Consider the following 12089-nt stretch of genomic DNA (forward strand, 5'->3'; position numbering starts at 1 on the left):
GCTCTTGTTGCCCAGGCTGGAGTGCAATGACACGATCTTGGCTCACTGCAATCTCTGCCTCCGGGGTTCAAGCGATTCTGCCTCAGCTTCCTGAGAAGCTGAGATTATAGGTACCCACCACGATGCCCATTTAATTTTTTGTATTTTTAGTAGAGAGGGGATTTCACCATATTGGCCAGGCTGGTCTTGAACTCCTGACCTCAGGTGATCCACCTGCCTTGGCCTCCCAAAGTGCTGGGATTACAGGCATGAGCCGCTGCACCCATTCTCGTACTATCTACTTCTTGCCCTCAAAAATGCATGGGGGAGAAAACATCAATCCCAAAAATGTAATACCAAGTTGCTATTAATTAATTATTATTATTATTTTTTTGAGACAGAGTCTCGCTCTGTTGCCCAGGCTGGAGTGCAGTGGTGCGATCTCGGCTCACTGAAACCTCCGCCTCCTGGGTTCAAACGATTCTCCTGCCTAAGCCTCCCTAAGTAGCTGGGTCTATAGGTGCCACCATGCCCAGCTAATTTTTGTATTTTTAGTAGGGATGGGGTTTCGCTGTGTTGGCCAGGGTGGTCTCGAACTCCTGACCTCAGGTGATTCACCCGCCTCAGCCTCTCAACATGTTGGGATTACAGGCATGAACCACTGCACCTGGCCCTAAGTTTTTTTTTTTTTTTTTTGAGACAGTCTCGCTCTGTCGCCCAGGCTGGAGTGCAGTGGCGCGATCTCAGCTCACTGCAACTTGCACCTCCTGGGTTCAAGTGATTCTCCTGCCTCAGCGTCCTGAGTAGCTGAGATTACAGGCGCATGCCACCACGCCCAGCTAATTTTTTTTTTTTTTAGTAGAGACATCATTTCACCATGTTGGTCAGGCTGATCTCGAACTGCTGACCTCGTGATCTGCCCTCCGTGGCCTCCCAAAGTGCTGGGATTACAGGCGTGAGCCACCACGCCCGGCCAAGAAGCCCTTCTTTAGACCTATATGTGGACTCCCAGATTAAGAGCCCCTGTTCATATTCAGTATAGTATGAGAGTTCTTTATATTGGATAATCTGTTCACGGAGTTCTCTGGAAATCTGTAACCAGTTAGGTCATTTGAGGATAAATAGCAGAGCCACCTGAAGTTGCCCCTATTTCTTTTTGGTTTGTTTTATTTTTATTTTTTGAGACGGAATCTCACTCTGTTGCCTAGGATGGAGTGCAGTGGCATGATGTTGGCTCACTACAACCTCTGCCTCGTGACTTCAAGCGGTTCTCCTGCCTTAGCCTCCTGAGTAGCTGGGACTACAGGCATGTGTCACCATGCCCGGCTAAATTTTGGATTTTTAGTATAGATGGGGTTTCACCATGTTGTCCAGGCTGGTCTCGAAGTCCTGACCTCAGGTAATTCGCCCGCCTTGGCTTCCCAAAGTGCTGGGATTACAGGCGTGATCTATTGCACCAGGCATGTATTGGTTTCATGTAAGACTTGTAATAACTTATGTGTGTATTCTTTCAGAGCACAGGCTGGTGAACTGTGGGTTAAGAATGAGAAGGTCATGTGTGGTTACATCAGTGAAGATACCAGGGTAAGATTTATAAAATGCTTTTTTGGTTTTATCTCTCCATACCATTATGGCTAAGTCCTAAAATCAAAAATAAAACAAGGGTGGGGCAGGACACCAAGGTGGGCAGATTGCTTTATCCCAGGAGTTCAAGACAAGCCTGGGCAACATGGAGAGACCCACCTATACAAAAATTAGCCAGGCATGGTGATGGGTGCCTCTGGTCCCAGCTATTCAGGAAGCTGAGGTGGAAGAATTACCGGGATCCTAGGAGTTCGAAGCTGCAGTGGGTCATGATTGCATCACTGCACTCTAGCCTGGGCAACAGAGCAAGACCCCATCTCAAAAACAAACAAAAAACACAAACAAACAAAAATCTGCTAAGCTCTTGATTGCTACTCTTTGCCCACATGTAATATCAAGTTCTCCTGAAACTGTTTTACAGTTGGATTTCTCCAGTTTGGAGTTGATCTTCATTTTCTTCTGAAGGGGTCTGTTTAATGTCAAACAGAGAGCTAGAGTATCTGGCCTGCATTATGCCATGCCTACTCATACATAGCAAAAGTTAAGCCCCATGGAAGATCATGTCATAAACATGAAGAGAGACCTTTGCCAATGAACGTTACCCATGCTGGTAAAACTGTATGTCTACCTTTTCTTGTTCCCATCTCCATGCTTTCTCTGAGAGCAGTGGTTTTCAACCAGGGGTGATTTTGCTTCCTTCAGGGGTCTTTTGACAATGTCTAAAGACATATTTGGTTGTCACAACTGAGGGGTTGTGCCATTGGCATCAAGTGAGAATCCTGCTAAACATGCTACACGTCCAGAGCAGGCCTCCAGAGCAAAGAGTTATCTGACCCAAAATGTTAATATGTTGTGGGGGTTGTCTTGTGCATTGTGGGATGGTTAGCAGCATCCCTGGCCTCTAATCACTAGATGCCAGTATCACCTACCACCCTTCACCCTACAAATCTACAAGTTATGACAGCCAGAAATTTCTCCAGACATGCCAAATGTCCTCTGAAAGGTAAAATCACCCTTGGTTGAGACTCAGTGTATCCTTAGGGGGAACCACTCCATGAACTTCATTTTTGTAATTTCCTATTGTTTACATTGGATGTATTTACATTGTTTGTAAATACATGTATGTTTGTGCGTGTGTGTATACACATGACCCAATTAATTGCCAGAGTGCTCACCATAATCGTGCCTTTGCTTTCCTGCAAAGGTGTCTGAAAAGTGAGACTTAGCTAGTTTATAAATGCTGGGGTGAAGAGTATTCCAGGCAAAGGAAATAATTTTCAGAAGTCAGTGTGGTGGAAGTATTGCAGACAGGTAGGGAGAATGATGTTGGTGAGGAGATAGGCAGGTTCCAGCCAGTTCATGCAGGGCCTTCAAGGTGGTTAGAACCAGTTTAGAGTGTTTCTAAGGAGAATTAGAATCCATTGATGGGTTTTAAGTGGGAGAGTGATACTTGAATTATGCTTTTAAGAGATCACTACTCATTCAGTTGTGTTTTGTTGAATAAAACCCTCCAAATCACCGGCTCTAATGGCCAAAGGTCGACTTTTCTCTGTCATATAAAAGAAATCATGGGTATGTAATTCATGGTTGGTACAATAGTGTCACTATTATTGGTGTCCTTGTGTCTTATTGTTCTGCTATCCTCAGGGTAGGAATTCCATGATCCACCAAGAGCTGATATAATCACCTCCATATTCCAGGCAGAGGAGAGAGGAAGGGAAGAGAGACAAGAGAGGTGTACCTTCCCACCAAGTCAGCTTCCTTTATGGACACAACACTTCCATTTAAATCATGATGGCCAGATTTTAGTCACTTGTAGCTGCTGAGGAGGCTGGGAAGTTTTGTCTTTCAGTTGGGTCTCTTGCCTTCCAGAATAGAATCAGAAGAAGGGAAGAATGGATAGGCATTTAGCATTAAGTGCTGCAGCCCTTCTGGCTCTGGTATAGAGAGTTATTTCCAGGGTCAAGAGTAAAAGCAGATAAGTGAGTTAGGAGGCCCGCTATAGTCTAGCAAGAAAATGGTGGTGTGGACTAAGGTGAGAGCTATAACAATGGAAGGATGTGGGCAGGTATGAGACACATTTCTGGATAGGATCCACAGAACTTGCTGATAGATTGGATGTGAGGAGTGAAGGAAAGAGAAGGACTGAAGAGCTAGGTAGGTGGTGGTGCCATTTATGAGATGGGGAAGACAGGGAAGAAGCAGGTTGGGGAGATTAGGAAGCTCTGTTTGGGAAAAGTCTTTTGGATGCCTGAGTGGAGGAATCACTGGAGGCAGTTGAGTCTGGAGTTCTCTTAATCACTTCTCCCATGTGTTGTTCCCCCACTACCCCCCAGTGTCCTCGCCACGCAAACCACTCATTGTTCCCCAACATGCCACCTTCTCTCTTGCCACCATGTCTTTGCACATGCTGCCCTCTGTATCCTAGGGTGCCTAGACCCTGCCTTTCCCCTTCCCAAGCCACTCATCCAGGTCTCAGCTCTAGTCTCAGGATTCCCTGCTTCTGGAGAGCCTTCCTGGTCCACCAGGCTGGAAGTACCTCCATGGCACCCTGGATCTGTGCACTCATTAGCAGTTCCCACACTGCAGTAGGTGCGCTTGCTTGTGTGCCATGTCACTGGACTGTGTGCACCCTCAGAGCAAGGACTGCATCTTTAACCTTTATACGCCAAAGTTCTCTGGCATGTCTACTGGCACCTAGTAGTCTCTCAGATGTTGGTGGAGTGAAATATTAGATAGGCTCCCCTGCCTCAAGAATTCATCATCTGGGCCGGGCGCGGTGGCTCACGCCTGTAATCCCAGCACTTGGGAGGCAGAGGCAGGTGGTTCACCTGATGTCGGGAGTTTGAGACCAACCTGACCAACATGGAGAAACCCTGTCTCTACTAAACATACAAAATTAACTGAGCTTGGTGGTGCATGCCTGTACTCCCAGCTACTTGGGAGGCTGAGGCAAGAGAATCTCTTGAACCCGGGAGGCAGAGGTTGTGGTGAACCAAGATGGCGCCATTGCACTCCAGCCTGGGCAACAAGAGCGAAACTCCGTCTCAAAAAAAAAAAAAAAACAAAGAATTTATTATCTGATTAGAGAAACAAGACTTTCAGGTTTTCCATTAAATTAATTATTTTTGAGATGGGGGTCTTGTGTTATTCAGGGGTCCTTCTTGGGCTCCAGCAGTCCTGTTTCAGTCTCTGGGATTACAGGCACATGCCACCACACCAATCAGAAAAACATGAGTTTGTTTATTTATTTATTTATTTATTTATTTATTTATTTATTATTATTTTTTATTGAGATGGAGTCTCATTGTGTTGCCCAGGCTGGAGTGCAGTGGCGTGATTTTGGCTCACTACAACCTCCGCCCCCGGGGTTCAAGCGATTCTCTTGCCTCAGCCTCCTGAGTAGCTGGGGCTACAGGCATTTGCCACCACACCTGGCTTTTTATATTTTTAGTAGAGACGGGGTTTCACCATGTTGCCCAGGCTGGTCTCGAACTCCTGACTTCAAGTGATCTGCCCACATCAGCCTCCCAAAATGTTGGGATTACAGGCATGAGCCACCACACCTGGCCAAAAAAATATTAAATAAGATGGAGCTGAACATGGTGGCTCACGCCTGTAATCCCAGGACTTTGGGAGGCCAAGGTTGGGGGATTGCTTGAGCCCAGGAGATTGAGACCAGCCAGGGCAACAGAGGGAGACCCCATCTCTAAAAAGAAAAATTTAGCCAGGGGTAGTGGCCCACACCTATAATCTCAGCTACTTGGGAGGCTAAGGCAGGATGATCACTTGAGCCCAGGAGTTTGATGTTGCAGTGAGCTGCGATGGTGCCACTGCACTCCTACCTGGGAGACAGAGTGAGACCTTGTCTCTATGAACAGACAGACAAAAACAACTTTAATTATTAAGAACCTTGCATATTTATTATGATAACATTTAGACAATATAGCCTATATTTCTGTTCATTTCTCTGAAATTTTTTTTTTTTTTTTTTTTGAGGTGGAGTCTCACTCTGTTGCCCAGGCTGGAGTGCAGTGGTATGATCTTGGCTCACTGCAACCTCAGCCTCCCGGATTCAAGCTATTGTCCTGCCTCAGCCTCCCCAGTAGCTGGGATTATAGGCACTCACCACCATGCCTGGCTAATTTTTGTATTTTAGTAGAGATGGGGTTTCGCCATGTTGGCCAGGCTGGTCTCCAGTTCCTGACCTCAGGTGATCCACCTGCCTCAGCCTCCCAAAGTGCTGGGATTACGGGCGTCAGCCATCGTGCCCGGCCAGGAGCTTCAGTCTTTAAGGAGCAGGTCTCTGATAAACTAAAGGAGTGTTAGAGATTTACATTTTACATTCCTTCTAAACTTCTTTAGAGCCTTGTGGAGCAAAGGCTCTGTGGTATAGCACACAGGGCTAGAAAACCACTTTTGCTTTTCCTTGAGGCAGTCTGAGTGTAGCGGAAGTACAATGTGAATTATAATTTATTAGACTGGCAACTCATCACCTGGCACATCTTAGCCCAAGTTCTGTCTCCATAATGAGATTTCCATAACTTTCCTAGGTAGATGCACTGCCCTTTCTCCTGCATTTCATGTGTAAATCTTCATAGAACCTTTGTATATGTTGCAATGTTCTGCATGTTTTTATCTTGTACTGTAAGCTCCTGGAGGGCAGGGACCAGATCTTATTTTCACTGTCTCTGAAACAGGGCTCAGAGTAAGAGCTCAGTAACTATTTAAATGAAACAAAGAATGCTTGGATGAAGTTTGCTTTTAGAAGACCCAAGTCATGGCCCCGAGCTGTGGCTCATGCTTATTCCCAACACTTCAGGAGGCAAAGGTGGTGAGAGGTGAAGCCAGCTGGACTTCCTGGGTCGAGTGGGGACTTGGAGAACTTTTCTGTCTAGCTAGAGGATTGTAAATGCACCAATCAGTGCTCTGTGTCTAGCTAAAGGATTGTAAATGCACCAATCAGCACTCTGTAAAATGGACCAATCACTGCTCTGTAAAATGGACCAATCAGCAGGACATGGGTGGGGACAAATAAGGGAATAAAAGCTGGCCACCCCAGCCAGCAGCGGCAGCCCAGGTCCCCTTCCACATGGAAGCCTTGTTCTTTTGCTCTTCACAATATATCTTGCTGCTGCTCACTGTTGGTGAGCAAAGGTGGTCCGTGCCACCTTTAACAGCTGTTAACACTCACCACGAAGGTCCGCAGCTTCATTCTTGAAGTCAGTGAGACCAAGAACCCACCTGAAGGAACCACCTCCGGACACAGTGTGAGGATTGCTTGAGCCCAGGAGTTTGAAACCACTCTGGGCAACGTAGGGAGACCCCCTCTCTCCAAAAAAATACAAAAATTTTGTGGCCTGGTGGTGCACTCCCATAGTCCCAGCTACTCGAGAGGCTGAAGTGGGAGGATCGTTTCATCCTGGAGCCTGGGAGTTTGAGGCTGCAGTGAGCTGTGATTGTGTCACTGCACTCCAGCCTGGGCGGCAAGAGTGAGATCCTGTCTCAAAACAAAGGAAAAAAAGAAGTCCAACATTGCAAGATTCTTTTATCATTGCTTTAAAAAAAATTGTGGTTAAAAAGCCTATCATAAAATTTACCATCTTAACCATTTTTAAGTGTATAGTTCAGTAGTGTTAAGAACATTTACACTGTTGTGAAGCAGATCTTCAGAACTTTTTCATCTTATAGAACTGAAACTCTATATGGCATTGCTTTTTAATACAATTGTGTTTTTATTTCAGGTGGTGTTTCGTTCTACATCGGCTATGGTTTACATATTTATTCAGATGAGCTGTGAAATGTGGGATTTTGATATTTATGGTACTGTGTCTAAGTGCTGATTGTAACTGCTAAGGGGAGAATTTTCTGGAACTGCAAATGCTAATTCGTGAATGCCCAGGGTCCCCCACATCATCTTCTGACAAACTTTAAATATCATTGTGAGAACAATCATATTTGGAGGTTAGAGTTTTCTCGTTCTGAAGATACACTACTTTTTTCAGTAATCAAATTTTTTTCAAACTGCATTGTATGTTGAAGTCATAGCCTCTTAGTAGTGAGGCAGATATTAAATTTGGCTTCAAAAAATAAATAAATAAATAAACTTGGCTTCTTAGTTTGAGAATGAAACCACTTTGTACATCTGGCTTTTATGATCTTGTTTTAAGATGTACAAAACAGACCGGGCACAGCGGTTCATGCCTGTAATCCTAGCACTTTGGGAGGCTGAGGTGGGCGGATCACCTGAGAGGTCAGGAGTTGGAGACCAGCCTGACCAACATCGGGAAACCCCATACCTACTAAAAATACAAAAATTAGCTGGGCGTGGTGGTGGGCGCCTGTAATCCCAGCTACTCGGGATGCTGAGGCAGGAGAATCCCTTGAACCTGGGTGGCAGAGGTTGCAGTGAGCCAGTATCATGCCACTGCATTCCAGCCTGGGAGACAAAGTGAGACTCCCATCTCAAAAAAAAAAAAAAAAGATGTACAAAATACACCTTCTTTTTGGTCCCCTTTCTTATAGAAGAAGTTGCAAGCAGTTTACTTAGGGAATTGCTTAGAGAAGAATTTACTTAGAGAAGAAATTAGAGAAGAAATTGCAAGCAAGAAATAAAGATTGTTCTCATGTTCTCACCCTCTTTTCATTGTTTCTTTTCAGGGGATTTGTATTTTGAGAAAGCTGTGAATGGTTTCCTTGCTGATCTATTTACCAAGTGGAAGGTACATTTCTTCTTACACACTAAGTCTCATTATGTAAACATTACTCAATACAGATTTTTAAAATGCACTGTTTTTATTAAATTGCCCTGAGTTGAGCTATTTTAGGTAAAACACGGACTCCAGATTTAAATTACCCTAATAATCTCAATTTATGAGAATTTATGAAAAACACAAAGCTAACATCACACTCAATGGTAAAAGACTGAAAACTTTCCCCCAAGATCAGTAACAAGGCAAGTATGCTTGCTTTTGCCACTGATATTCAACATTATACTAACTAGAAGTTCTAGACAGACCACCTAGGCAAGCAAAAGAAATAAAAGGCATCCAAATTGAAAAAGAAGTACAACTATTTCTATTCACAGATAACATGATCCTATATGTAGAAAATCCTCAAAATCCACAAAGTAAGTATTAGAGCTAATGCATTCAGCAAAGTTTCAGGATACCCAATCAACACACAAAATCAATTGTATTTCTATATACCAGCGATAAACAATCCGAAAGAATAAAATACTTAGAATACTTTACCCTAGGAGCTGTAAGACTGGTCCACTAAAATCTATAAAACACTGTGAAAGGAGTTAATGAAGACCTAAGTAAATAGTAAGATAACCTGTGTTCACAGGTTGAAAGACTTAATATTGTGAATTTGGCAATACTACCCAAAGCAGTTTACAGGTTAATGCAGTTCCTATCAAAATACCAGTGCCTTTTGTTTTTTTTTTCCGATCCTAAAATTTATGTGGAATTGCAAGGGATCCTGAATAGCTAAAACAATCTTGTAAAAGGGGAACGAAGTTGGAGGACTCTCACTTCCTAATTTCAAAACTTACTAAAACCCTCAGTCATCAGAATAGTGTGATATTGGCATAAGGATAGATATATAGATCAATGGAATTGAATTGAAACCAACCCGTACATCTATGGTCAGTTGATTTTAGACAAGGGCATCAAGTTCATTTAATGAGAGAAAGAATATTCTCTTCAACAAATTATTCTGGAACAACTGAATGTCCATATGGAAAAGAACGAATTTGGACCCTCACCTCAAATCATATATGAAATGTAACCAAAATGAATCAGAGACTTAAATATAAGAGCCAAAGTCATCTGGGTGCGGTGGCTCATACCTGTAATCTCAGCACTTTGGGAGGCCGAGGTGGGCAGATCAGGAGTTTGAGACCAGTCTGGCCAACGTCATGAAACCCTGTCTCTACTAAAAATACAAAAATTAGCCAGGCGTGGTGGTTGGTGCCTGTAATCCCACTACTCAGGAGGCTGAGACAGGAGAATCGCTTGAACCTGGGAGGCGGAGATTGCAGTGAGCCAGGATTATGCCACTGTACTCCAGCCTGGGCAACAGAGTGAGACTCCATATCATAAATAAATAAATAAAGAACTAAAATTATAAAACTGAGCCAGGTGTGGTGGCTCATGGGAGGCGGAGGTGGGCAGATTGCATGAGCCCCGGAATTCCAGACCAGCCCCGGCAATATGGCAAAACTTTGTCTCCACAAAAAATACAAAAAGTTAGCTGGGTGTGGTGGCTAAAAAAAAAAAAAAAAGGAAAAAGAATTTTCCTTATTTTTAAAAGTTTTATTTTTATTTTATTTATTTATTCTTTTTGAGACGGAGTCTCACTCTGTTGCCCAGGCTGGAGTGCAGTGGTGCAATCTCAGCTCACTGCAACCTCCGCCTCCCAGGTTCAAACAACCTAAAAAAAACAATTGAATTTTTTTTTAAGAGACAGGGTTTTGCTCTGTCCTGTCACCCAGGTTGGAGTGCAGTGGTACAATCATACTGTAACCTGAAATTCCTGTGCTCAAGGGATCCTCTTGCCTCAGCTTCTTGAGTGGTTGGGACTACAGGCATTTGCCAACACAGCCAGCTAAAATTTTTGTTTTTATTTTTGTAGAGACAGGGTCTCGTTTTGTTGCCCGGGCTACTCTTTAACTTTTGTTTTCAAGTGATTCTCCCACCTGCCTCAATTCTCCACCTGTTCAGTTCTCCTGCCTCACCCTCCTGAGTAGCTGGGATTACAGGTGCCCGCTACCATGCCCAGCTAATTTTTTGTATTTTTACTAGAGACGGGGTTTTACCATGTTGGCCAGGCTGGTCTTGAACTCCTAACCTCAGGTGATCCGCCTGCCTCGGCCTCCCAAAGTGTTGGGATTACAGATGTGAGCCACCGTGCCTAGCCTAAAAAGTTTTATAATTTTTTTTTTTTGAGACAGGGTCTCACTGTCACCCAGGCTGGAGTGCAGTGGAGCGATCATGGCTCACTACAGCTTTGACCTCCTGAGCTCAAGTGATTCTCCTGCCTTAGCCTTAGTAGCTGAGACTGTAGGCATTTGCTACCACACCTAGCTAATTTTTTGTGTTTTTTTGTAGAGACGGGGTTTTGCCATGTTGCCCAGGCTGGTCTCAAACCCCTGAGCTCAAGCGGTCACCCACCTTGGCCTCCCAAATTGCTAGGATTACAGATAGAACCACCATGCCTGGCTGGGAAATTCATATAACCTTGAATTTGGCAGTGGTTTCTTAGATATAACACCAAAAGCACGGCATCCAAATTAAAAGCAGTTGAATCAGACTTCAAAATTAAAAACTTTTGTGCATCAACGGACATTGTCAAGAAAGCAAAGAGGCCAGACCTGCTGGCTCACACCTTTAATCCCAGCACTTTGGGAGGCTGAGGTGGGAGAATCGTGTGAAGCCAAAAGTTCGAGTAACCCAGACAACAAAACGAGACCCTGTCTCTACAAAAATAAAAATAGAAAAAAATTAGCTGGCTGCATTGGCAAATGCCTCTAGTCTCAGCTACTCAGGAGGCTGAGGCGAGAGGATCCCTTGATCACAGGAATTTGAGGTTACAGTATGATTGTACCACTGCACTCCAACCTGGGTGATAGGACAGAGCGAGACCCTGTCTCTTTAAAAAAAAAAAAAAAAAAAAAAGAAGAAAAAAGAAAACCCACAGAATGGGAGAAAATATTATTTGCAAATTATTTTCTGATAAAAGTCTGTTATCCAGAAAATATGTAGAACTTCTGTAACTCACGAACGAAAAGAAAAAACCCTAATTGACAAATGGGCAAAGGCTGCCCCATTCACCATGATGTGATTATTTCACATTACATGCCTGTATCAAAACATCTCATGTACCCCACAGATATTAAACACCTACTATGTACCCATAAAAATTAAAAAATAATTAAAATAATTAAATTAAAAAAACAAATGGGCAAAGGACTTGAATAGACATTTCTCTAAAGAATATATATGAATGTCCAACAGGTACATGAAAAGATGCTCAAGATCATTAGTCATTAGGAAAATGCAACGTAATACCGCAATGAAATGCCACTTCACACCCACTAGGATGACTGTATTTTTTTTTAATTTTTTTATTTTTTGAGACAGAGTCTCGCCATGTTGCCTAGGCTAGAGTGCAGTGGCACAATCATAGCTCACTGCAGCCTTGATCGCCTGGGCTCAAGCCATCCTCCCTCCTCAGCCTCCTATAGTAGCTAGGACTACAGGCATGTGCCACTATGCCTGGGCAATTTTTCTTTTTTTTTTTTGGTGGAAATGAGGTCTCACTATGTTATCCAGGCTGATCTCGAACTCCTGAGCTTAAGTGATCTTCCCACCTTGGCCTCCCAATGTGCTGAGATTACAGACGTGAGCTACAGTGCCTAGCCCATATTTTTTTTTGAGACAGAGTTTTGCTCTTGTTGCCCAGGCTGGAGTACAATGGTGCGAGCTCGGCCCACTGCAACCTCTGCCTCCCGGGTTCAA

The 12089-nt window shown here is 43.8% G+C and overlaps 1 protein-coding gene across 19 annotated transcripts in view; it reads left to right on the forward strand.

The window, feature by feature from the left end:
* DEPDC5 (DEP domain containing 5, GATOR1 subcomplex subunit) overlaps positions 1–12089 on the forward strand; it is a 155484-nt gene that overhangs the window by 22919 nt on the left and 120476 nt on the right. For all 19 annotated transcript variants that reach the window (XM_031005537.3, XM_031005531.3, XM_019018725.4 and 16 more), the window contains exons 8-10: positions 1494–1563; positions 7308–7386; positions 8224–8285. In XM_031005537.3, coding sequence (XP_030861397.1) covers positions 1494–1563; positions 7308–7386; positions 8224–8285 — 211 coding nt within the window. The remainder of the gene's footprint in view (positions 1–1493; positions 1564–7307; positions 7387–8223; positions 8286–12089) is intronic.

The sequence above is a fragment of the Gorilla gorilla genome, chromosome 23, assembly GCF_029281585.2.
Source record: "Gorilla gorilla gorilla isolate KB3781 chromosome 23, NHGRI_mGorGor1-v2.1_pri, whole genome shotgun sequence".
Classification (NCBI taxonomy): domain Eukaryota; kingdom Metazoa; phylum Chordata; class Mammalia; order Primates; family Hominidae; genus Gorilla; species Gorilla gorilla.